We start from the raw sequence: 27,035 nt of genomic DNA on the forward strand, positions 1-27,035 counted from the left end.
ACAGTGCCTATGAACTCATAACACTTCTACTTGCCAGTATAACCCTTTGTTTATAGATTGAAACCTGGCTGGAGGACCAAAAATAAAGAGCAATAAAATGTATTTGGAAGCAGGAGGGTTAGGGCTGGTAATTTTCAACGGAACAGTTTTCCTTTGGAAAATGCAATTGCATTGAAGTTGAAATGTTTTGTAGGCTATACAACACACCAGGTGGGCCAGAACTATGCTATACAATATACTGTACCAGTTATATCCAGACCTCAGGGGTTCAGGAACCAAATTAATGATCTACATTACCCAGAAGAGCCACAGTAGTGTGAATTTATATACATATATATGTGTGTGTGTATGTATGTATGTATGTGTATATATATATATATATATATATATATATATATATATATATATAAAATCAGCAAAATGACTGACCAAGTACAATTGGTTAATAACTTAGCAAAAGGATCCTGATTCCTGAATAACTTAGATTGGATAATAGTTAAATCATGCAGTGTTTTAATATCATGTGCTGCAAAGAGCCGCAGGAGACACATTGAAGAGCCACTTGCGGCTCCTGAGTCTCAGTGTGAGTATCACTGTACTATACTATATGGGTTCTTATACCACACACATCACTGTAGTATCTCAATGCCTTCCAGTCATGCATGAAGTGATGTGGTTAACATCTGGTCACATGTGGTTCATTCTCTCATCCTCTGTGTTCCATGGATTGTTTTGTTTGGGTAGGATTGTTTTTTTTTTTTTTTTAATTTACATGTTGCTCTTTATGTATGTCAGAGAAGGCAAGGTCAAAAAAAATCCACTTGCACTTGGAGCGGAAGATCCAACACCTTTTGCTCTCATGGTTCTACTTCATCTGGACTCTGGCCAGCAGAATTAAGCAAGTGAGACTGCCCTTAATTTCTTGCCCAACAGAGAGAGAACTTGTTTTGGTTTTTTTAAAACAGGAGTCTCAGAAAATGATGGAAGCTGCTGAAGCAAATGTAATGCAGTTACCATTGGGGAAAACGAAATATATGACTGTTCCAGCACGAAATAACAATACCAGGTACAATTCACTAAGGAAATCCCCCAGCAGGAATATTTTGTTGTCACATTCTTTGCTCCACTAGTATCTTCATGGATATACTGTATTTCCATCAATCCAGGCTTTTCTAAGCATTTGTGATCTAGGCTGGCATTTTCACAGCAGGCTAAGGGTGTTGAATTTCAGTGAGAGTTGGGCACTTTGAACATCCAAACCCTAGTATTATAATCCAATCACCCAAAAAAAAAAGTTGACTTTCTTCTAATGCCGCATATTTAAATGTCCTTCATATTCCAATAAATACAAAGGCCGTTACACAGCTTTGCACTCCCTAGGCAGATTGAGTGTGTAGAGAGAAATCTCCAGACATCTGTGGTGGTATTCCTAACATGAACTGATTCCACTCCCCTCCCTCATAACCGCTTGTGAGATCAGATATGTTAATAAAATAGAGTTGGTTGGAAAACAGATTTTCCATCCTACGAAAAAGTCAAGATTTCACATTTTTTTCAGCCCTAATTGGGACAAAATGCCAAACTTCTGAAAAGAAATTTTAAAAATAACAGTGTTGGATCAGTCAACACATTTTGTTTCAACATTGACCCTTTTTATTTTTAAAAATGTTTTAAAAATAAAGTCAATTTCAAAACAAAAAGTAATTTTGAAATGAAAATTGCAACTTTGTGTTCTGAAAATGTCAGAATGGGAGATTTCAACATTTCCAACCTTCTTTTTTTCCCTATAAATTTATACGATTTTGCAAAAAAGTTCATGTTTGCCGAAATGGCATTTTCCACAGAAAACTGTTTTGCCGACTTTTTTCTGACCAGCTCTATTCATAAGGAGAACGATTAAGGGTGTGAAAGGGGTTTTTCATGAGTCTTAATAGCCAGACTTCCCATTGATCCTTGTTGGCAACCCCCGTTAGGCAGAATCAAGTGGCTGACATGTCCTGAAATGAAAGTGACGTGAGGTTTATCACCCCTTCCTCATGGGAAAACCCATTGAAGCCAAGACCTGGTGGTGGATGGGAAAACAAGGTACTTTTAAATTTTGTGAGGAAGTGCAGCTTGTGGGTAGGGCACTGAACTGGGATGTGGGAGGCCTGAATTCTATGCCTGGCTCTGCCATTGGCCTGCTGGTTGACGTTGGGCCAACTGATTCCATTCCCCATCTGGGAAATGGTGATTATCTCCTTTTGTCAAGTGCTGTGAGATTTGCAGATGGAAAGCGTGATGTAATATTATTGTGGATCCTACCTACTACTTCCCTGGGCCCTGTCAGCCTAGATGTTATGAACAGCACTTGCAGCATCATCAGCCAAACATGCCTCCTGCACCCTGGTCCTCTGCTTTAAAGGATGTTGCAGTCACTTCACCTCTTGGATACTGTTCTGTTGCTTTTAATCTTACTGGAAACTCATTGTATGGGAGTAAAAACTCCAGACTCTGCTTCTTCAGAGTGTTACCCACATTCCTTTGTGCTCGTTTTAAGAGGCAGTTTCAAACACTGTCAAGACCAGCCCTCTCTCTGGTGCACCCAGACTGGGACTATCAGACAAATGCAGTCTGAAGAAGCAATCCATTTTTCCTTTGTGTTGAGGACTCCCAAGTTAACTAAATGGGCAATGAAGCTGTGAGCAAACAGTGTGCAGGACCACGTTTTTGCTTTCTTGACCTCACATTTTGCACAGAAGCTTTCTCAATGAACAGCTGGCTGCAATCCTGGCATATTGACACCGGCCCATTTAGAATGATGTCCAGAAGGGTGTTTATCACCACAAATGGTTTAGGAGCCTGCAACTCCCAGTGCCCACAGTAGATGCTCAGCACTTGTATGGGTTGGTTGCCAAGGTCAATAATCCAGCAAGGCATTAAGCCCATGCTTCACTTTAACCACATGGGCAATCTTGTTGACTTCAGACGCTCACCTGCTTAAAAATAAGCACATGCTTAAGTGCTTTGCTTGAACGGAGCTGATAGCGATCACGGCCATCAACACCTATAATATTTGTTGCAGGGACGATCCTGCAGAGATAAACATCTCAGATGAAATGCCTAAGACAACTGTATGGAAAGCTCTCAGCATGAACACAGAAAATGTCTAGATCCAAGGAGAAGAGGTAAACTGATTGCATGGTCTGAGTTAACTGAGCCGCGGTCTTCCTCTGCACATGTCCGTGTGTACACCAGCTGGATGGGTGTGAGCGTGTATATGGCAGACACAGAGCTAGTTTGGGGGTTCTCTCTGAGACCTGATCTGCCCAGGTTCAGCTTCTGGGGACAGGCACCGACTCAGAGCCTACTGGAGGGGCGGAGGTGGGCTCCGGCTCACTTGGCCACTGTCCCAAGAAGCTGAGCCGGGGCGGGAGGGGGCAGCATGCTGCAACCACAGCCAGATGCTATCCCAGGCAGCTGCTGCACTGCACTGGGCAGCATCCCAGGAGAGGCTCTGTCCCTGTCTCTTCCTTTCTGTCTCTGTCCGTCCCCCCCCCCGCTCAGGCCGGCTGCTGGGGGCACTTGACCCTGGGGAGGGTCACTTGACTCTTCGTGCCTCTCCCACGAGTTGCCCCTGGCAGAAATCCACCCCCTACCCCTGTGGTTTTCCTATGGGCAGGAATGATTCAGCATCTGACAGCAGAAGTTACCTTCTCTTGCCAATGAGGCTGTCTCTCTATGCTTAGTTTTCCCATTTAGGGACCTTGACTTTGGCGGCGGGAGAGGAGACCGTGAAGATGACTCAGGGATGAGCCAAGATGTACAGACACGGGGAGAAAATACTCTTAAAAAAAGGGAGAAAGGGGTGAAAAAACCCCCACCAGTCTCCTCTAGTATTTTTTTCATTCAAGTAACTGGATTCACATGAAAGCCATTCAGACATTTTCAATGGTCTTTGGTGTGCTTCGGTGTGCGTTTATTCTCTGCAGACCAGCAAGCTGAGGTGGCCATGGCAATCGATGACAGTTCAGTGTTGTTAAGCCTCTCTCTGTACGTGCGTTCTGTTCTTTGTGGCAGAGAGATTGCTACCGCACAGTCATTGAGCGATAAAGATTTTCCATCTGATTTTCTTTTAAAAATATAAACTCTGAATGTACAAAATTCATTTTTTCTGGTCTTTTTGGGCCACTCTCCATTTACTGGTCTTCCCTAACTGACTATTGGGCTGGTTGGGTTCTTGGTTAAGTTTCTGCAGTGATTTCTCTTCTCGTGTATTTGAATAGTTGTAACAGGTCCATCTAGCAACAGACCCTTGGGCGCCAGTGTAATGGGAATATCTTCTGCAGATCTGGACCAAAGCTGCAAACTGGTTTTTCAGTACATGCTCATTTGAGTTTTTGCAATTTTGCACACATTCTGGCAACTAAGGTCTGGGTTCAGCAAAGCATGCCGGCCACGCTCAGCAGTGCGATGCCTAATTTAGGATGGATGGTTGGCAGGAGGCTTCTGAGTGCCTAAATCCCTTGTGCAATGATACTTAAGCTCCTAAATCAGTTAGGCATTGCAATGCTGCGCATGGCGACGCCTCTAAATACCTTTAAAAATCTGAGCTTTAAGCACATTCTTAAGTCCTGTCAAAGTTAATGGAACTTGCTTAAAATGAAAAGCTCTGCTGATTATGTTATGGTAGCCCCTAGTGGCGCTGACTAAGATCAGGGCTCCATTGTGCTGAAAGGGAGTCTCTGTCCCAAAGAGCTTGCAGTCTGTCTAGACAGGAGGGTCATGCGGGCATTGTTGCTTCTGTCAACCGAGCTCTGTGCACACACCGGGGCTCCTTGCATCCCTCCATTCCTCCCCCACAAGCTCCCTGAGTATCCCCTCCCAACCCTCTCTGTTTAGGGAGTCCCTGCAATCCCCACCTCCCTCATGCTAGGAGTTTTGTGTACCCCCATGCCCCCTTACCCACAGACCAGGGTCCTCCATTAAACCCCCTATGCCAGGGTCTTTGTGTACTTCCTCTCCCCCACCTCTCATACCAGGGTCCCCCATTCAACCCCCAGGCCTGGGGCTCTGTGTACCCCCATTTCCTCCTCTCCCCCATGCCTGGGGTTCTGTGTACTGCCCTTCTGCTCTCCCTCCCAGGCCAGGGTCCCCCATTATTCCTGCTCCATGACAGGGGCTTTGGGTGTCTCCTTTTTTCTCCCCCCTCCAAAGTATCTTTTTCCCCCCGGATTGGAAGGAAGGGATGAACAGCTGGGGTCTTCAATCGTTCTCTCTCCCTTTTCCTCCCCTCTAAGGAGGGAGAAAGGAATGAAGCTGCCTTTACTCTCCCCTCTTTTTGACTCCCCCGCCTGGCTGAGCATCTGCCCCCTGGCTGTTACGCATCTCTCTGCAAGGAGAGCAAACAGCAGCGGAAATGGGTCCAAAATCAATAGGGTTCTGCCCGTTGATGCCTAGCATGCTCCCTGAACTTTCAGAATTGATCGGCCATGGCATTCAAAAGTTATTGCGTTACTCACTGGCAGGCAAACAGAGAAAGGCCACTGAGTTGACTGTAGGGCTTTGTTTTGCTAGGCCAGCTCAGGGTGAGTGAGCCAGGAATAAAACCCAGGTGCCCTGTGTTCTGTCCATCAGGCAATGCTTCTTTCTTGCTTGTTTGCCTGCTTAGAGTTAAGCATGTGCCTGAGTGCTTTGCTGATCCGGGCCTGTGTTTAACTCGCACTGCACATGGGACCAGGGAACATTGCCGACAATTCATAATGGTAAGTATTGACTCCATAAGCCTGCTTCGAAGAATCACCCTCGTCCCGTGATGGGCCAGAAACATTGATTGTGACCTTGGAGGCCAATCAAAAAAGCTTGAATGCTGCAATGATGCGCCCCTGTGCGAGCGTCAGCCCAAGATTTATTCACACCAGCTCTTCAGCGAATAGGTTCTAACCCTTCATGATTTGGAGAAAACTGCAATCTCGTGGTGCTCACTTCTTGGGCGGAAAGAGGCAACACTAATTAATATGTCATCTGAAAACTAGCTGTCAGATGACTGTCACATTGTCTAGCTATATCATAGTCTGGGAACTTTCTCTTTGTTATACCGCTTGGCAGCGTATCACAGTCAGATCAGCTGTTGAATCCCTTTAAGAAATCAGGGTTCGTCTGAAGCCGCGTTCAGCAAAGCACTTAAGCACGTAACTTTAAATACATCTAGTTCTGTGCAAAAGGGAATCATACGGGAGGAAGGAATCTCGAGGGGCCATCTAGTCTTTCATCTCAGTCTGGGGCAGAACTCTCCCTCCCGTTCACCTGGAGCAGAGGGACTCTACAAGCCACAGATTCAGTTGGGGAGGATTCCACGGGCAGCACCAAAAGGCTGTCCTCTGATGAACCCTCTGTACATCTCTTTGGTAGAGGGCATGCCAGAGCTGGGAAGGTTGCGTCAAAGGGCGCAGCGATTCTAGGCAGTGCTGTGGCCCATAGGTCAGGCCCGGGAGGCTGCCATAACTTTGACAGGCCCCCCGGGGTTTCTAAATTGCAGCAGGGGCCTCTGCAGTCCCTGGTGCAGGCCAGGATCAGAAAGGCGCAAAGGTAACATAGCCCCACCCTCCTCTGTGAGGTGCCTCTTAGAGGCACAACTCAGAATCTCACCTGTTGACTCTCACGGGCCTACTCAGATGCTTATAATTCAATCAGGTGCTTAAATACCTTGCTGAATCAGGGCTTCATTCTGCTCTTCTTACTCAGCCAAAACTCAGTTCCCATCGAATTCAAGAAGAGAGTCCCCAAAGGTTTGATTTTCAAGGTCAGGGCGTATGTTTTTAAAAAGCACATGGATTTCTTATTGGTGGAATCTTTTATGCTTATTGCAAGCAAATGTGACTAGTCTATGATCAAGAGCTTTCCAAGTGTACTGACAGTCCTGCAGCGTGGATAGATGTTATGGTAGCACTTACTCACCTGAACAGTTACGCCTGCAGTGAAACTCACTCCAAACATATATCTCTTTTCTTTTAAAATGCTTTCATTTATTCCTTCCAGAATTATTGATCTGACTGATTATGATCATCCAGAGGGCTGAATATGGAGCCCCGAATTATAAAATGAATGTACTTTGATTTATTTGCTTTGTAAATTGCTTTTTCAGCATCCATTATGTCAGTGTACATCGCTCATTCTCTTAAAGAAATAGTCTCAGTGGAAGTTTCTTCTTTCAATACAGTTGCCGGATTTATTATATTATTAAGTGCCTGTGGAAAGTGTTACACAAGGGCCGAGCCTCATTCCAGCCTCGCTGGTGTAAATTTGGCATAACTCCATCATTATGCTGGCATCTGAATGGTGGAAGTGAGATCAGAATCAGGCCTTCTAAATTTAACAAGAATGGGGTGGTAGGGGGGAATGATTGAATTATTTTTGCTACCTCAACAGATTTGGTTGAAGAGGAATCTGTTGGGTAGTATTTTTGGGCAGCGCTTTATATTGTTTTCTTGTATCACAGTAGAGCTTTGTTATAACCCCTTGATCTTTACACCCATCTTGTGAGATGGAAACTTTAGAACGGTCTTTTACCTGCCTATGGTTTATATATCAGACTGTCCACAGCTTGTAGCGCAAAAGCTTTGGAAAGGATTTTTTTCTATGGCTCCTGTTTCTGTGAAAATTGATTTTCTCCAAGACTTGCATGATCAATTCAGAGTAGCCCAATGGCCTACAAATAGACTAATTTGAAAAAAAGTTCCTAGCTTGCAGCCAGTAAGTTTGGCAGGTGAGGGGGGATCATGAAAATACAAACAGATCTTGAGAAAAGATGGTGGGGAACCCAGAAGACTTCTGCAGATGGTAGACGTGATACCTGGTGGAGCGGGAAGTAAAGGAAGCTCCATCGCAGGAGTGATGAAAGTGCTATGGGGTGGGAAAACTGACTTAGAATACTGTTTACTTGTCCCTGTTCCCTCACACACACTACCTATAGCAATTACAGCTATGAACTGCAGTGGTTCTTATGCACGGCTGCAGCTTGAAAATCCTGTGCTGGCCAGGATCTAAAAGAGTTGGCCTGTTGGTTGCAGCTTTGGTTTCCCGTGCTGAAGCAGGGTCCTTACAGGGTACACATTGGGAACGTGGCTGCATTACACCCTTTGCAACTCCTGCCTTTGCTATTGCGGTCAATAAGATGCTGGCCACACATTTACTGGCTGCCTCCATCGGCAAGGGCTGCCTGGTTCCCTCGGGCACTTGCATAATACCCTCCTTCAGCTATTGAATGATAAAGATGCTAATAGGCTTGACTTAGTCATCAAGCAACCGCAATCTATAGGTGCTGCAGTAAGGACTAGGGTCTGAGAGATCTAAGGCCCCTTGTCAAAAGCTGGGAATCTCCCTCAGCCCAGAATTCATAGATTGATGGATCAGAAGGGTCCATTTTGATTCCCAGTCTGATGCAGGGGTGGGGTGGGGTTCCTGATCCAGTCATCCACCAAGGGCCCACTGAAGCATAGAGGAATTCCAGTCATCTTCTCTGCTAATGACCATTAGTGGGGAGGGACCTTCAGGTCAACAGCCCTGGGAGCTGAAAATGTGTCAGCTCGAGGAAGGAAAAGGCCAGGCCTCTGGTTCTAGCTCTGCTTTCGCTTCCCTGGTAATAACAGACCGCTTGGGTTTTATTCTCACTCCTGCCTGGCTGCGTCTGCACAGAACTCGTGGTGGCGTGGATCCATTAATGTAACGTGCTATTTTATCCTGGACGTCTGTGCCAGTGTAACCCATCCTTACGCAGCAAGGCGGTCTGTGTCCCTCAAGTGGTTAGACGTTCGTGAGTCAGCTACAACCTTTGAGCTGAGGACGAGGGGGGTTCTTTGCATTCAAATCCAGAAGCACTTGTAGGAGTAAGGACCTGCTATCGCATCTCCTCCTTCATTAAATAAGACTGAAGGGGACCATTGAGTCCAGTCTCCTGTTATCGCATATGATCATTTATATCATTATTCTATATAATGATACAATCCAGTCTCCTGGTCACCCCATCATATAACTGTATTCATAAATGTATCAAGCTCTGTGTTCAAACTAGTTAGATTGTTTGCTCCCGCTGATCACTCCAGGGAAGAAAAATATATCATGGAGAAAATCCATGATTTTCCTGCCATTTTAAAAAGAAATATGAGTTCCGTTAAATAATAAAATGGCTTGCTTATGCAATGGTTACAATTGTTTCTACTGGACAGGAGAACACTTATTTCTATGTGCTTTCTATAAAAAATAACTACTGGGTCCCTTTAAGTGACTTTAGCAACAATTTTTTTTTTACTTTAAAAATGAGAGCACTATGGAGTGGTTGAAAGTGATGACATTGCTCAGGGAGAGCTGGCTGTATCTTTAAAAGTGGCCTGCTTTTACTTGTATTACGGATGGAGTAAAATGACACACATTGTGGAACTGTTTACAGCACAACCACAGCTGGCTGCAATACCACATTCCTTCCTTTTAAATAAACAAAACCCAGCCTACAGTAAAACTGCAGAGCTTTGCCAGGGACTGGACCCTCAGCTAGAATCAAAATAGACAGTCCCAGACAAGAGACGTAACCAGTATGGTCAATCCCCAAACTGTTCAGAAATCATGAGATTGACTTAAAAACCATGAGATTAAGAGAACCAAAACTAACAAACGGGAGGACAGGGAGGAAACAATCACATTTTGGGTTCATTTTGCCTTCTAGTTTCTGAGCCTCTAGGGTGCTCTCAGGTCATATTTCAAGTTTTTCTCTGCAATCAGGAAGGCTAGAAGCTTTTTTTGTTTTATGAAAGCTGAGGTTCTTGCATAACAACATGACTCCAGGAGCAGGAGCTTTAAGGAAAACACCAAAGATCCTGAGGGTCAACATCAGTGTTTAGCTGCCATCTTCATTGCTTATGTTTTGAGCATATCTCTGTTTCCTACCACGTATCATGATTGGTTGACTTATTACCTAACGGTAATGACTAGATAGCTGACCTGTTTCTAGAACAGTACATGCAGAAGCAGGTTGCAAACAGCAAAGAATCTAATTACTTTGTAATTCGTCAGCTAAAGACATCCCATAGAAAGGCTTGGTTCTCTGCTCTTCTTGTACAGTCATTTACACCAATGCGAAGGGCTGCTATTCTGGTTGGCCTCGTGTGTTTTAGAGCCTTGCATTTTACACTTGGCACTCGGGTAAATGATGGAGAATCTGGCCCATCACTGATTTCACACTCGATTGATAACAAATAGAAATGTGCAAGTTCCCTTCTTCTTCCACTGAGCAGGGTCGAATTGTGCAGCTCCCTGAAGGATGTAGGGCAGTGTCTCCGCGAACACTTCAATGTCCAGTCCCTAGCCATGCCGCCTCCTCTTACACACATGCCTAAGGCCTCACAGGGGCATGGTGATAGACCGCTCTTAGTGGAGAATGCAGGAGCATGGGGCTGGGCTGGGGAAGGTACAGGGGTTTATGGGGGATGCTGTGCTGTGGGACAGGATGCTGTGCTGAGGAATGTGCTCTGGGGAGAGTATTCAAAGGGATGCTGTGTGGGGTGAGAGAGATGATACTGTGCTGAAATAATGGGGTGGAGGTAGCTATGCTGTGATTGGGAGGGTGCTGGACAGAAGAGCATGAGATGTTGCGGTGGATAGAAGACACAACAGGGCAGAAGGACCAATAAAGAACCTCTCTCTGGGACAACTAGGTGACCTTTACTAGAGCTGGGCGAATCACATTTCATAAAAGATGTGGACAAACTGGAGAAAGTCCAGAGGACAGCAGCAAAAACGATTAAAGGTCTAGAAAACATGACCTATGAGGACAGAGTGAAAAAACTGGGTTTGTTTAGTCTGGAGAAGAGAAGACTGAGAGGGGACATGATAACAGTTTTCAGGTACATAAAAAGTTGTTACAAAGAGGAGGGAGAAAAATTGTTCTTCTTAACCTCTGAGGATAGGACAAGAAGCAATAGGCTTAAATTGCAGCAAGGGTGGTTTAGGTTGGACATTAGGAAATAGTTCCTAACTGTCAGGTTAGTTAAGCACTGGAACAAATTATCTCGGGAGGTTGTGGAATCTCTGTCATTCCATGTTTTTAAGAACAGGTTAGAGGGATAGCTTAGTGGTTTGAGTATTGGCCTGCTAAACTCAGGGTTGTGAGTTCAATCCTTGAAGGGGCCGTTTAGGGATCTAGGGCAAAAATTGGGGATTGGTCCTGCTTTGAGCAGGGGATTGGACTAGATGATCTCCTGAGGTCCCTTCCAACCCTGATATTCTATGATTCTAACACCTGTCAGGAATGGTCTAGTTATTACTTAGTCCTGCCTTGAGTACCGGGGACTGGACTAGATGACCTGCTGAGGTCCCTTCCATGATTCTGGGATGCTATAATAGATTTTTCAGGTCTCTGGCAATTATGAAAAATTGAACACCGACTGCCACCACAGTTACAGGGTGAAAATGAAAAAGATGTCTCCCCCTCCCCCTGAAAATGTTTTGGTGAATGGGAAAGAATTCAGTTAGATTTTGAGCATTTTTATTATTTTAAAATCAAATGAAAGGAAAATTGGACACCAAAAGTCATTTCAACTTGAAAAATCAAAGCATGTCTTCTTGCAAATGGGATTTGGCGGGGGTGGATTCCCCAATCCACACAAATTAGTGTTTAGTTGTCACCAAATCTGTATTTTTTTCACCCCGCAAAAACCGTCCACAATTTTTGCCCAGTTCTGCTCTTTGCAGCAACAAAGTGCATCGAGCCAGGTGCTCAACGCTGTCCCAAGAGGGCAGCGCTAAGCAAAGCTGCGGCAAATCCCTACCACAGGATAAACCTTCCAAAGTGAGAGCAAACCAAGAAGAAAGGTAGAGCAGCTGGCTGAAGAACAATGCAGCCTGTGATTCACCCCGACAGCCCCTAACACCTGCCAGGCCAACAAGATGAGCTCCAAACTCAGGGCTCCCCTGGGGCTGGTTCCTGGGACTGCACCATGGAATTTTTATTACTGTCTTCCACCCACAGTGATGGACAGTCTATGGTAAAGAGAACCCCTCTGTTTTTAAATGCAGCAGTCAACTGCATAAGACCACTGGGGGCAGAAGCAGCATCTTGAATTGCAACCAGTTCTGCAGCCAGAGCTAATTCAAGTGTGTGTTCTGGGGTTCATAGTAGCATCATCAAGCAGGCCGCTGTGGTCTCACCACTTGGTGTCTCTTTGGGTATGCTGACGCTGGGTCTATTGACTTGGGTTCACGGGGCTAAAAATAGTAGTGTAGACATTCCTGCTTGGGCTGGAGCTGGGGCTCTGAAACCCAGCGGAGTGGGATGGTTTTGGAGCCTGGGCTCCAGCCCGAACAGGGACATCTTCACACTGCTATTTTTAGCCCCACAGCCTAATCCCTGTGAGCCTGAGTCAATTGACCCCGGCTCTGAGACTGGATTCTATGGGTTTTTCTTTGCAGTGTAGACACAATTTGGTGTATTCAGGACAGAGCACAATACAGCAGTTTCAGCCAGAAAGGTCAAAGGCCTAGATGATCTTGGTGACTTGAAAGGTAATACTTCCACCAATGTTTGAAGATGAAAAATCCCACTAAAACTAGTCTGGATTAGTTCTGCTTTAGGGAAAATGGAAACTCTTTGTATCTCAGGGCAAAATCCTTCTACCCGTGCATCATTACTAGCCTTTCCCTTCCTTTACAATAAATTCTTTGTTTTCATTCATTTCAAGCATCGCTCTAACATTTCATAGCTCTCCTTCGAGGATTATTTTTACATTCTGCCTTGGCACTACTGACAGAGCTAGCTCCTCCAAGATGATGAAGTCAGAATCCCACAGTGTTGCCAGCTCTTGTGATAGTCTCACAAATGTTATGTTGGTGTTTTGATTTGAAGGCCCAGGTCCTGGAGTCAGGTGATGACATGAGAATCTCAGCTTTTATTTAAGAAAAAATCTAGCTCTCATGGTTGCAGGGAAAAACTTGAAAATGTTACTCCAGTGAACCCTAACATGAAAAAAAAAAAACAGCAGGACCTCCCCCTCCCCGCCCCCCCAATTTATCATTTTAAAAATCTCATGCTTTTATTTCAACTTGTGATTTTGGGTGGGTCTGACTCATTATTTTTGACTACTCGAGGTGGCAATATTGTAATACACTGTGGAAAGATTTTCCAAGGCACATGTGGCTGTTTGGTACCTAACTCCTTTGACTTTCACTAGAAATTAGGCTCCTAATTCCCATGTGTGCCTTTGAAAATTTCCCCCTGGAGCAAAATGTACCATCAGCTCAAAGTGTTTTAAATTGGCATCGTTTTTCTTTTTAAATACCTATAGTACCAAGAAACAGAGATGATTTCTAATGGGTGGATTATTTTACATTCACATAAATTCATGACTTTGCTCGCTCTTGTAATATTTTAATAGTCCCCTGTAAATCTGATGGATCTAATTTGCCTGATTTTTTTAGTTCAGAGAATGACGAAGGCTGGGAGGAGTTAGACACCAAAGTTCGCAAAGGGAATCTGATGCCTAGTTCCCTTCGGTCCCATTGAAAATAAGAGCTAAAATGAAGTGCATAATATTCTCTAAACAAGGAAGGAAAAAAGGTAAAAAGGTGCTGGCACATTTTATCTAGTATTTTTTTTCCTCTTCTTATGCTACATGTAGAAATGGAGAAATTTATTTTCTTTCTAGAGATACTGAAATATATTTATTTTGTTGTAAGAGATGATGTAAATGAAACTGGAAAGCAGAATGGAACGACATGTTATTTACAAATTAAACTGTTTGCTAAAAGTCTGACATGTGATTTGATTGAGTTTATTTCAGGGTTGGGGGGTTTTGTTTGGGTTTGTTATGTAAAAAAATGTTGTTGTCTTGTGCTTCATGTCTGTGAAATGTTGCTTGGTGATCGTGGTACCTCAACAGTCAGAACTGTGCCTGTCTTTGATTGATCTGTAGCTCATTGAAAATAATGGAAACACATAATAAAAAAAATTGTTTGACTCTGTATGCCACCTTCAGTGTATTTGAAAGAAATCCTTCTGTTGGAGAGAACATAAGTATGGCCACACTGGGTCAGACCAAAGGTCCATCTAGCCCAGTATCCTGTCTTCCGACAGTGGCCAATGCCAGGTGCCCCAGAGGGAATGAGCAAAACAGAGGATCATTAAGTGATCCATCCCCTGTCACCCATTCCCAGCTGCTGGCAAACAGAGGCTAGGGACACCATCTCTGCCCATCCTGGCTAATAGCCATTAATGGACCTATCCTCCATGAATTTATCTAGTTCTTTTTTGAACCCTCGTATAGTCTTGTCCTTCACAACATCCTCTGGCAAAGAGTTCCACAGGTTGACTGTGTGTTGTGTGGAAAAAATACTTCCTTTTGTTTGTTTTAAACCTGCTGCCTATTAATTTCATTGGGTGGCCCCTATTTCTTGTATTATGAGAAGGAGTAAATAACACTTCCTTATTTACTTTCTCCACGCCTGTCATGATTTTATAGACCTCAATCATATTTCCCTTTAGCCGTCTCTTTTCCAAGCTAAAAAGTTCGTTTTATTAATTTCTCCTCATACAAAAGCCGTTCCATATCCCTAATCATTTTTGTTGCCCTTTTCTGAACATTTTCCAATTCCAATATTTTTTTTTTTGAGATGGGGCGACCACATCTGCACGTTGTATTCAAGATGTGGGCATACCATGGATTTATATAGAAGCAATGTAATATTTTCTGTCTTATTATCTATCCCTTTCTTCATGATTCGTTTGCTTTTTTTGATTGCCGCTGCACATTGAGAGAGGTGGCAGGAATCGGAAGGGGAGAAGGGAACATTGAGTAAACAGTGCTGGGGTGGATTTGCGGACATAACCAAAGGAACCCACAGATGTGTTTGACTGCTTTTCCCTTTTTTGTAGAGGAAAAGCACTGCACCAAGGAGCTCAGTTTTGCGGGGTGGGGCAGTGCACTCTGATCCTGATCCAGATAAGCCCTTCAGCATGAGCGTAGCTTAAAGCAGATGAATAGCCTCATTGAGCTCAATGGGACTTCTCAGTTATGGCAAGTTAAGCAGGTGTTAATAATCAGAAGTTGCTCAGGGTAACATTTTCAAAAGTCACGTAGGATCCTAAATTCCATTGACTTTCAGTGACACATAGTCGCCTAAGTGACTTTTAAAAATGGAGCTTAGGCACTTAAATCCCATTGCTGCTTCCCTTTGAGAAGGAAGAGGCCAACGTACCTGGCTCAAGAAGGCACCTGGCTCTAAATGGAGGTGATCGGCAAGTGAGAGCTGCCTAAAAAACAAGGCAGCAGGAGAGAGCTACGGGAGACCCTGTCAAGAGAGCTGAGTTCGGCAAAGGGCTGGAGCAGAACCGCTGGTGAGAACTGACCAAAGCTGGGGAAGGTTTGGTCCATGGGACCCCTAGGAAAAGGAAAGATCCAGCTTGGTCAGGCCCTGCCTGAGCAGGGGTCGGACTTGCATTCCACTCCTCAGGCTTCATTGCCTACTGCAGGTAGCCGTTGGGGTGAGGACTGGAGTGGAAAGCTGCCGGAGGGGTGAGGAGGTCAAGGGATGGGTCCTGGACAGCACTTCCCCTGTGGGGAGCTCTCTTGGGGGACAGTGGTATGAGTCAGGGGATGGCTCACTCTCAGATGGAAGACTTGGAGTGTGGGGCCCTGGACTAGAGACAAATGGAACTGGGGACACAGTGCTGCTACTGATGTCTGGGTGGGGGACCTGGAGGTGATGTCCCAATACAGAGGACTGGGAAAACTGAGGTACCTGTATACTTTGACTGTGGGTTTGCTGAGAATGGTTCTACGACCAGGCTTTTGAAGGAACTGCTGCACTGGGGTGTATATGAATAAATTATCTCCAGAGGAGGGACTTTGTATCTCACATCGAGGGGCTATGCTTCTTTTGTGGGCAGGAAAAAAGGGAAACTGAGGCAGATGTGCAGGTCATGCTGTGGCCTGCCACTGCAGGGCACCCTAGGCAGGGACACCTATTACAGTGCTTTTGGACATTTTTACCCTAAATATCAATGAAAGTGTTTAGGCACCTAGTGGGAGTTTCAAAAACACCTTGGCACCTCGATCTCATTAATTTCAGTGGGTGTTAGGTGACTAGATGCAGAACTGTCAAGAGCGGGGAAAGGGAGACAATTGTACTGGGGACCTGAGCTCAGGCCCCCTCTCCCCAAATGTCTGTGTAAATCAAATGAAGTGGAGGTGCGGCCCTACCAAACGTGACGTGCTGGGGCCCCAAATTTCTCTCAATGAGCCTGCCTACATGCTTTTGAAAACCCCAGTAGGTGCCTAACTATCTTTAAAAATGTGGCCCTTCATCACTTTTGAAAATGGGACTTAGGCTCCTACAGCTACACAACTAAAAATTGTTTCAGGTTGAAACAAGTTTCAAGATTCACAACTAAAAGTTTTGAAATTTCCAGAAAATCGAAACGTCAGCAGAACAAACCCAAAACCATTTGGGGTCAATTGAAACATTTTGTTTAAATTTCAACCGTTCTTCACATTTGAGTTTAAAAAAAATGAAGTTTTGAAATAAAAATTTCAGAAGGAAAAATTGAAAAGTTTTGATTTTTTCAGATTTTTTTTTTAGGGTTTTTTCCAGCTAAAACAATTTGGTGAAACTGACATGAATTTGTGAAATATTTTGGTGTCATCAAATCTGCATTTTTTGGGGGCCAAAAAAAAAACAAAACCCCAGTTCTACTCCTAGAGACTTAGGACCAGATTTTAAAAGGTATTTGGGTCCCTAATGGGGTTTTCAAAAGCCAAAATGAATGAGATTTAGGTGCCTTTTGATCCTGCTAGTTACCTTCAAAAAAAATTTGAAAACCTTACCAAATATTGTTTGCTGCGTATTACTCAACAAACTCTACAGCGTTTGGCTTTTATTCAGCAAGATACTTAAACAAGGAGCAAACACTAAACCCATGGAAATCAATCAAGCTTGTGAGGAGTCACATGGGATGACTTGCTTGCTTAATGTTGGGCTAACACCTGGCTGAGTCAAGACCTGAAGGGTGTAACAGAGATGAAAATTAAAATGCACTGTGAATGCAACCTGTTTTGCTGATTTTCCTGGGCACAAAAGATGTGACAGAGTGTAGCTGATGTACTGTGTCTGTAGGAAGAGTGTATTTACTTGGGGTGAAAAAAGGACAGTGGAGGGAAAGGGTGTCATAACAGTAGAGAGAAAGCTTGCCCCTAATTATTGCAAAAGCGGACAAGATCTTTTGTCATTTAACTTGGGGGTGGGCTGGGGAGGATTCGTGAAAGAAGCAACTAGCTGATTCTAAATTGGGCAGTGTCTGTGTAGTACAATAAATGGCTAGAGACATAGACATTAATCTGATGCCGTGGGCTAGGCCAGCCTCTCCTCACCGATTTCTGTCAACACCGTCCCCAGCTCTCCCAGCTTTTCTAACAAGATTTATTCATGTTTTCCCCTTTTCTTTTCATGCCCAGCTTCCCAGCACCCTACTGTATAGACCAGGGGTGGGCAAGCTTTTTGGCCTTAGGGCCATATCCGGGAATAGAAATTGTATGGTAGGCCATGAATGCTCACAAAATTGGGGTTGGGGTGTGGGAGGGGGTGAGGGCTCTGGCTGGGGGTGCGGGCTCCAGGGTGGGGCCAGAAATGAGGTGTTCAAGGTGTGGGAGGGGGCTCTGAGCTGGGGCGGGGCGGGGGGTACAGGCTCCGGCTTAGGATGTGGGCTCTGAGCTGGGGCAGGGGATGAGAGGTTTGGGGTACAGGAGGGTGCTCCAGCCTGGGATCGAGTGGTTTGGAGGCTGGGAGGGGGATCGGGGCCGGGACAGGGGGTTGGGGCATGGGGAGAGGCTCAGGGGTGTAGGCTCCGGGTGGTGCTTAACTCAAACAACTCCCAGAAGCAGTGGCACGTCCCTTCTCTGTCTCCTATGCAGAGGCACAGCCAGGCGGCTGTAAATGCTGCCCCATCCTCAGGCACCACCTCTGCAGCTCCCATTGGAGTGCCGGAGCGGGCCATTGGAGTGAGGCCATTGGAGCGCGTAGGAGCTGGAAGGGGGTTATGCCGCGGCTTCTGGGAGCTGCGTGGAGTGGTCCCGAACTCTGCTTCCTGACTGGAGTGCCGGAGTGGGCCAAGCCCCAGACCCTGCTCCCGACTGGGAGCTCAAGGGCTGGCTTAAAATGGCTGGCAGGCTGGCTCCGGCCCATGGGCTATAGTTTGCCCACCCCTGGGATAGACACAGAGTGACCTTATCACCTATGTCTTTAGTAAGCCTCTCAATGGGCTTAACCTTCCCCCATGCACTTAAAGATTTCTCAGCAGTGCAAAAAAGGAATCCAGCTCCTGTTGGGGAGTTGGATGCCTGACTCCCAAACGACAGCGAATTCCCCCAACTTCTAATGGATTAAAAACAAAAGAAGAAGTTGGAATCTGCAAATGTACTGATGACAGCCACAGAGCATGGCTGTTGAGTTCTTATAGCAACATTCCTGCATTTTATTCTATGGAGCCACTTAGGAGAGACATTTTATTTCAATTTTAGATTCACTTCGTTTTTTCCCCCCCCCTTCAGAAAGGGGCAAGACACCTTTAAAAAAGTCAAGATTCAGTGATGAGAATCTCCTTTCTTTGCCAGCAAGTGCTATAAAACAACAACAAGTTCTACAATCCCTAATACAGCTACAGCTGTTTTTTGGGGGAGAGGGTGTTCACCCCACAACAGCCTCGAAGCAGGGGTGCTGGAACAATTTGTATAGTGGGGGTGCTGAGAGCCATTGGACCAAACTAAACCTGGGATAGGATGGAAACCATGTCAAACTAGGGGGTGCTGCAGCTAGGGTGACCAGATATCCTGATTTTTTTAGGGACAGTCCTGATTTTGGGGGCTTTTTCTTATATAGGCATCTATTACCTCCCCCCACCCCAGGTCCTGATTTTTTACCCTTGCTATCTGATCACCCTAGCTGCAGATCTCCTAGTTCTAGCCCCTATGCCTGGAAGAGGTTAATGAGGCTGAGAAGGGGCCAATTAATCAGCTAACGCCACAGCTGAGGGGAATTGGGTGCGGATGAGGATGCTCAGCTGAGATGGAAAAGGTGGGGCTAGGATGAAGGCTAGCAAAAGAAAGGGGCTGCAGGGAAGTAGCCTGTAGCTGTTCCCTGGGAGTTAGGAGGTATGGGAGAACTGAGTGATTTGCTGTTACTTCCTGAAAGCTGTAGGAGGGAGTCCAGGAAAAGAGCAACAGGATCCCACGGTTGCCTATTAGAGGGTCCCTGGACTGGAACCTGGAGCAGAGAGTGAGCCTGGGTTCTTCTACCAGCCCTGGGGAAGTGGCACCATAGGAGTAGCAAAGGAGAAGACTGCTTATAAGAAAAGATTTTGGTCCCCCTAGAAGGGGAAATTCACATAGTGACTTGGCTGGAGGGTCAAGTCATGAAGAGGGAACAGGCTGAGTCATGGTGAGCTGGGGAATGCAGCAGCAGGGAATGCCATGAGCAGTGGAATGGGGCCTTGGACCTGGAAAGAGCTAATCCCCCGAGTGGCCAGGAGGAGGTTCTATCTGTGGTGAGTGTACCCCGGGATGGGGGGGGGGAAATGCATAAAGCTAGCAGCTGTGCTCCACCTTTGGCCACGTGTCCCTGACCCCTATGAAGTCAGAATACGTCTGGATTGAGCTAATGCCTTGACTTGGCAAAGTGCCTGCTGAGTCCCATGGACTTCAATGAGACTCAAGCAGCTGCTTAAAATTAAGAAAGTGCTCAAGCGGTGGCTTTAGGGCAGAACATGGCCCTGGTTCTGTGGCTAGAACCTGGAACAGGGATCCCCAAGAACCATGTTCTGTTCCTGGCTAGACTGTTGGGTAATCTTGGGTAACTCTACTTGCCTCTGCCTCAGTTTCCCAATAGAGATAATGATACTTACCTCCTCTGTAAAGTGCTTTGAGAGCTATGGGGGAAAAGTCTTCTTATATAAGAGCAAGGCATGGCTATTCAATCTCATCTAATTGCATACTTTGGGGCTTGCAGGGGTATCCTTTCTAACTCGAGTCCAACAGGCTGAATTATTTTTAGAACTACCAGCCTTTTCCTGTTTCCATGATATGAAGTACCTAGGAGCCCCCATCACAGACCAGGACCCCATTGTCCAGCTGTTGTACAGAGCGATAGCTATCTTGGAACAAAGGCTTTTCTCACACAGGCCTATGTTAATGTTTAGCACATGCTTCGGTGTGTGTGTGTGACTTGAAACCTTAAATATCTTTGGCCCTTGGATGCTGTCTTGTAGATTTCCCCCCCCCCCCCACTAAAAATTCCACTTGGAAAATTATCAGGATGACTTGCTCTAAAATATGGCAGATCTTGGCTTGAAGAAACAAAAGGCTTCATTTAGCATGGTTTTTATTGTCATTTACGAGAACGTGCAGAAACTCTGGTGCCAGAGAAGCAGCCTACAGACAACACGAAAACAGTAGTGTAAAGGGTCAAAACAAATCCATTTTAACATGGCGTGCTGACATCATTTCATCACAGATGTTGGATATTTCACTATACCTTGTCATGACAATAGCCGGGAGCAATGAACACCTAGTACAATTCAGTTTCATTGAAGAATCCTTTGATCATTGTCAGATGTGACTAGATCCACTAGACAGCTATGGGAAGATCCTTCCACAAAGCTGATTTCTTGGTCTGGTGGCTAATCGGACCTAAGAAACAAACACACAGAACGCCACAGGAGCTCAGAAATATATGGCAGTGAAACATGCCAGTGGTGTTAGCTGTTGCTGTTCAGCGATTCCTGGGACTGCAATGGATAGCTTACTTTTGGGGTTAAAATAGGTATAGATTTCCTCCTAAATCAGTAGCTGCTAGGTCAATACTTTAGACAGGGTCTGGTTAACGTGTACTGTTTGCTACCAATTTATTCATTGGGCTAGAAAGATAATTAAGTCACCTTGCAGACTGTTCACAAACAGAGAATCAGCTGACAGCTGTTTTGGTTTTAGTCTTTATTCATGGAAATGCTGCCCCTCTACATGCATCAGCACAGGGGAGTAACGGGGCACAAAGCTCCCACTTTTTCTCCTGTGCAGCCTACCAGTATTGCTACCCATCGAGCAGTGTTGTCAGTTTACTACTACCTTCTCTTTGCCAGTGGGCAGCGAGCGGCTTGGCAAGGGCGGGGAGCCTTGACTCTGCCCCATCAAATGCATTGGCCAACACAGCTGAACCAACACAGAGAGGAAAATGATCTGTGCCAGGTATGACTTCCCCACCCAGCCAGCCAGGAGGCACCAGGGGCTAGAGTAATACGGAGTCAGACTGCCCAGAGCAGAGCCGAACTTGCACCCTTACCACAGTCTAGTATTGCATTAGTTCCATGAATTGTTTTTGCTCGGGAGATTGACTGGCCAACACTAACACAATGTCCAGTCAACCGGTTAGACTATATACATGGGTCTATGGAGCTGCTAGGAAGTGGATCATCTAGCTCAGAAGGTAGGAGCCCAGGCTTTCTGATCTGAAAGCCCCTAGTTCAATATCTGCTGCTGATTTGAATAGAATTGCTCAGATCTCTAATGCTTGGTACTAGAACTGGTCAAAAATGGCATTTGACACTTGTTTTTGTCTTCAATTGGGATGAAAAATTGAAATTTCATATTGTTCTGCAGAACAGAAATGCCAAAAAATTTCAGTTTGGAAACACTGAAAAATCTCATTGAAACATTTTTGCTTTGATGATGTAAAAATATATTTTAAAATTTTAATATGAGACAATCAGAGCAATAAACCAGGACTGTCCAAACAAAATAGGCCAGTGCAAATTTGAATGATTTCAAACAATTTCTGGGAAAATATCTTTGATATCGATACAGTCACATGAAACATTTTGACTTTGACACAATGTTCTCAATCCGCTCTGCTTGGGACAGTCTTCCCCAGGCAAAGGGAGTGTGTAATCCAGGCTAACACTTTTCCCCCCTGCTTCAGGGGCTCAAAGTTTGTTACTGACTTCAAGCTCATGTACTGGTTCTTTAGCTCATGCTGTCTGATTCAGAAGTCAGGACAACCCAGCTGTGGGAGCAGTTTGCAAGAAATAGACGTTTGGAAATTCAAAGTGTATTTGACTTACCTAAATAGTGAGTGGTCAGAAGGGAAGGAGATAACGTGGTCTCCTTTTATGTACCTCTTTGTAGAGCTGTGGAAAGTAAGAAAAACCCATCTGTGAATGTACTAACTGTGCAAAATAGCCATTCAACCCTCACTCCTTGGTATACTGCATTATTAAAGAGCAGAAGAAATTATTTTTTATTTATGCCTCATCTTGCCCTTCTGCCCGATCTCTTGGAAACTCCCCCCCCCCCCCCCTTAAAAACTGCCCCTCATTGACTTCTGTTCTACAGGGGTCTGATTCTTCCACCCAAGACACCTGTACCCATGTGCTTGCCCCCCACAGCTGCCCAATCCACTTTGGGTTCGGTTGGCATGGAGTGTTGCCATTTGGGTGATCAGAGAGGGATTCTGGTACCCTCAGAGGCCCTGTCTCTATGCTATGTCTACTCTGCAGCTGGGAACAGCAGGCCTTCCAGCCCAGGTAGATGGTCATGTACTACCTCTGTTCAAGCTAGTGTGGAGATTATGACCTGGGCCAGCCACCCAAAACACACCCAGGGGGTCAGGTGGGCTTGTACTTAAGCAACTATTTTTAGTGCAGTAGCTCAAACAGAGCTAGCCACGTCTGTCTGCCTGGCCTGGCAGCCCCAGAGTTTGTTCTAAATAACCCAGCCTTGACTCCTCTCTGTGGGAATCTGACTCACTCCCCATCCCGCTAGAAAATTTCCAAAGAAAATTTTGACAAATGAAGAGAGATGGTTTTTGTGTGGGGTGTGTTTGGGTTTTTTTTTTTTTTTTTTTTTTTGTTCTAAACATTTCCACAGAAAATCTTCAAATTTGGTTGGGTGGAAATTTTGAATCCTGAAAAGTGGGTCACCAACTGACCCATTTTCTGGCTTGGGCCAAACTATTTTGGTTTTTGGCCAAACTATTTCGGTTGGTGGGTGTTTGGCTTTTTGACAAAAGATCGAAATTTCCCACAGAAAGCCCATACTTGCATGAAAAAATTCATTTTGTCAAAACCCCCAATTTTCCACTGTGAAACAGTTTTGACAGAAATCTTTCAAGCAGTCTGAGGCTGTTCCCTTCCAATCCTTAAGTTGCTCAGTTCTCAGGAGTCCACCTAGAACCGTGTCCCTGTTCTACCATTTCAGCCGTATTCTACTTGCATACCTGTAACGTTTTGTGTTGATAAGCCAGTGCACAAAGTCCTTGGCCTTCATCTTGTCCAAATATCTGGTAAAATCACTAGTGAAGGTACCTTCGGAATGCCTCTTGATGTTGGAAGTAAAACTCCGAGCGCTTTTTGATTCGAAAGATTGCCATCTGTTCGGGAGAGAGGGATGGGGAAACGTTAAGGAGGGTGTTGTGCTGGGTTGGGTACGGGGTCCTATGGATAGCACACCATAGCGGCAGTTGGCAGGCATGAATTCTGTTCCTGCCCTTGTCGCTGACTTGCTATGGCAATGTAACTGTATGTAAGTCATATCCCTTTTGTCCCGTGTGTGTTTATACTAAGATCTTCAGGGCCCAGACAATCCCTTTCTGGATAGTATCTAGCATAACAGGGCCCTGATCTTGGTCTGAGCCTGTAGGTGCTACCATAAAACCAAAACATACATTTCCTTATGTAGAGCTACACTATATACAATTAATACCTCACTCTTCTTTAGTGTGTCTACTGTAGATCTCAAAGTGCTTTACAAAGGGGGTCAGCATCATATCCACATTTTACAGATGGGGAAACTGAGCCATGGGGCAGTGAAATGATTTGCCCAAGGTCACCCAGTAGACCAGTGGCAGAGCTAGGAGCAACCCAGCTCTCCTAAATCCCTGTATAGTGCTCTACCCACTAGGACCCACTGCATCTTAGTCACCCACATAACTACAACAGGACTGGGCACTGTGTGGTCAGTATTTTACAGGACTAAATCTACACAGTGCCTAGCACAATGTGGTCCTGGTTCATCAGGACAATATCAAGCTGTGGAGGGATTGCAAGTTCTTTTGGAGGATAGGATTAAAATTCAAAATGGTCTGAAGTAAATAGGATGAAACTCAATAAGGACAAATACAAAGGACTCTACTTAGGAAGGAACAATCAGCTGTGCACATACAAAATGGGAAGTGACTGCCTAGGAAGGAGTACTGCAGAAAGGGATCTGGGGGTCATAGAGGATCACAAGCTAAATGAGTCCGTGTAACACGGTTGCCAAAAAAACAAACATCATTCTGGGATGTATTAGCAGGACAGGAGTGTTGTAAGTAAGACATGAAAAGTAATTCTTCCGCTCTGATTAGGCCTCAACTGGAGTATGATGTCCAGTTCTGGGTGACACATTTCAGGAAAGAGGTGGACAAATTGGAGAAAGTCCAGAGAAGAGCAACCAAAATGATGAAAGGTTTAGAAAACACGACCTATGAGGGAGGATTGAAACAAATGGGTTTGTTTAGCCTTGAATAGACTGAGGGAGGACCTGAGAACAGTTTTCAAGTACATAAAAGGTTGTTACAAGGAGGAGGGAGAGAAACTGTTTTCCTTAACCTCTGAGGATAGGACAAGAAGCAATGGGTTTAAATTGCAGCACGAGAGGTTTAGGGTCAGACGTTAGGAAAAACATCTTGTCAGGATACTTAAACACTGGACTAAATTTCCTAGGGAGGTTGTAAAATCTCTAACTGGAGATTTTTAAGAGCAGGTGAGACAACCACTTGTCAGGGATGGTCTATATAATACTTAGTCCTGCCATGAGTGCAGGAGACTGGACTAGATGACCTCCTGAGGTTCCTTCCAGTCCTATGATTCTATGATCACTAGGGCTCCTAGACGATACTGCAATGCATAATGACATGGTCCATATTCTGTGCTCCTTTCCTAATACATCTCACCATCTTATTCACTTTTTCATCTGCCGTACATTGTAATATGCCGTACCATCACCTGGCATCAAAGCCAAATAAAACAGAGTAATTGACATTGTTAAGCTGTATCTGATGGTAGCATTTCCGGTATCTCCACCTACTTCAGCCCAGTACCACCAACCCGCAGTGTACTTGTCAGTCTCAAATGCACCTTACCTAGACTCATCGGACAAATCTTTGAGGACAATCTGCCAGCTGGCTGGGATCAACACCGCGATTACTAGTCCATATAGGTAGAGCCACTGTAGGCTTTTCATTTTGGCCTTCTGTACAAGACAATAACACCCGAGGTTACAATTTGCCAACAAATTAAAGCCAGCCTTAGCTGGATGAATCACAACACACAAGTAATTTTAAACTGCATTTCTAGCATTTTGATAGGTAGAAAATTAGATCCTAAGACCTGATTGCCTATAGGCATATATAATGGTTAAACAAAAGTACATGATTACAAGAAAACAGCTGTATATTTCAAAGACTCGTTTAATAATAATAAACCTTACCCTGCACTCCTGTCTATATGGTCCCCATTACCACAGCAGCTGAGCACCTTACAATCTTTAGTATATTTTGTTTATATATATCCACACACCCTTTAGAAGGTCTAATTAATAATGGTTCAAAGGTTTGAAATCAGGGATGCTGGAACAATTTTTATAGTGGGGGGTGCTGAGAGCCATTGAATCAAATTATAAACCCAGTAAATGATGGAATCCACTTCAAGCCAGGAGGCATAGCTGTGTCCCCTATACCCCTAGTTCCAGCCCCAATGTCTGAAATTGCTCATTATCCCCATATCTTCCTTTAGCTGGTCACTTCTAGGACAGTGACACATTATTGAAGCAAGTAAATCAGACTGCTTCCTGAGAAGGTTAGTCAAAATCCAAATGATTATTTGATTTTTTTTTTTTAAATCTCCCTAGTTTCATGAATAATTTAGAATTTCTAATCCTTTCCCTACCATCAGATACATCACCCTGACTTCACTTCTTCAAAGCGCTGAAACTGGATACTAAGAAGGGGGAAAAGGCTTACCTTGCACAAGAACCAATGTTCTCCTAAAATCAGAATCTTGTTTTCCTTGTACAAACCGGTTGTGGCTAAACTCTGCTCCTCACCAGTGCTTTTAAGCTTGTTAGCAGGATGCTAAAAGATGACAGGTGGGTCACCGGTACTCCGTTTTTTAGTTGCATGGGTCGTTATGAATCATTACATGATTTTTTTTTTAAGTGGGTCTATTGCAAAAAATACAGTTGCCGCATTTTTCAACGTACGCTTTCAGCAACTTGTTTTTACAGTGCTCGGACCAATCAACCTACCTATCAATTTTTTCCTTGTAGATAAAGTCCCTTATTGCCACAACACATCTTATGTGGAGAAATGATTTCTGAGCCTGCAGGGTTTCTGTTCCAAACACCTTTCTGCTCAAGTGAAAAGAAAAGAGTGAGAGTGCCAAATAAACCCACCCCATTTTGGGACAAAAATACTTAAATTGACAATCTTCCTTGATCTCTGGAAGATCAGTCATGAATCTCAAATAACTTAACATGGATTCAACACGTGTTGGGGTCCTGGCTCACAAGTTTGCCTCCTAGGCACTCTTGCAGTATAAATAAGGAATCTCACTGTCGTACAATGACTTACTTAAATTAGGGTCCTGGATTGAACTCGTCTACTGAGGATAAACTTTCCATCCCAAGCCCTATTTTGGCCACCTCTAACTTCCCCTGAAACAACAGGCTAGATGCTTGGCTGGTGTAAACTGGCATCACTCTGATCTTGATGGAGCAAAGCTGATTCAAATTAGCTGAGGATCTGGTCCCACTTCTGATTTGGTGCTTGTTCTCAGACCAGCTCTGGAGAGTATTTTGGAGTTGATCAGACCAGCTTGTTTTGATAGCTGTGTCCTGGGGAAAGGACACAGTGTGGGGTTGTTTTTTTTTTTTTTCCCCTTCTGTGAATATTGTTCTAATCATTTCTATATCACTGAAGCTAGAGAAGGAAAA

General features: G+C 44.7%; 2 protein-coding genes across 11 annotated transcripts in view; one reads left to right on the forward strand and one right to left on the reverse strand.

Annotated features, from left to right (window-relative positions):
- SLC4A8 (solute carrier family 4 member 8) overlaps positions 1-13,991 on the forward strand; it is an 81,069-nt gene extending 67,078 nt beyond the window's left edge. For 6 of the 9 annotated variants that reach the window (XM_038378402.2, XM_038378405.1, XM_038378399.1 and 3 more), the window contains 3 exons: positions 966-1,066; positions 3,065-3,167; positions 3,729-4,147. In XM_038378402.2, the coding sequence (XP_038234330.1) occupies positions 966-1,066; positions 3,065-3,152 (189 nt within the window). In that variant the 3' untranslated portion in view covers positions 3,153-3,167; positions 3,729-4,147. The other 3 variants (XM_038378406.1, XM_038378398.1, XM_043506630.1) reach the window with 3 other exon arrangements.
- Positions 13,992-20,374: 6,383 nt separating this feature from the next.
- On the reverse strand, positions 20,375-25,286 carry LOC119846095 (exendin-3-like). 2 transcript variants are annotated; one of them, XM_038379251.2, is made up of 4 exons: positions 25,186-25,286; positions 23,281-23,433; positions 22,127-22,192; positions 20,375-20,699 (listed from the first exon to the last, which is right to left on the reverse strand). In XM_038379251.2, the coding sequence occupies exons 1-4, from the start codon at positions 25,284-25,286 to the stop codon at positions 20,690-20,692; spliced, it is 330 nt and encodes a 109-aa protein (XP_038235179.1). In that variant the 3' UTR covers positions 20,375-20,689. The 2 variants fall into 2 exon arrangements, with proteins under 2 accessions (XP_038235179.1, XP_043362568.1); XM_043506633.1 differs by lacking the exon at positions 25,186-25,286 and having other exon boundaries at positions 23,281-23,772.
- Positions 25,287-27,035: the final 1,749 nt, after the last annotated feature.

Source organism: Dermochelys coriacea, chromosome 20 (genome assembly GCF_009764565.3).
Source record: "Dermochelys coriacea isolate rDerCor1 chromosome 20, rDerCor1.pri.v4, whole genome shotgun sequence".
Classification (NCBI taxonomy): Eukaryota; Metazoa; Chordata; order Testudines; family Dermochelyidae; genus Dermochelys; species Dermochelys coriacea.

Excerpts from the sequence above, each read along its gene's own strand:
- LOC119846095 (XM_043506633.1), bottom strand. The coding sequence starts at position 23,594 with ATGACTTACATACAGTTACATTGCCATAGCAAGTCAGCGACAAGGGCA. Across the intron at positions 22,193-23,280 it reads ATCAACACAAAACGTTACAG|CTCTACAAAGAGGTACATAA; the intron begins GTATGCAAGTAG and ends TACTTTCCACAG.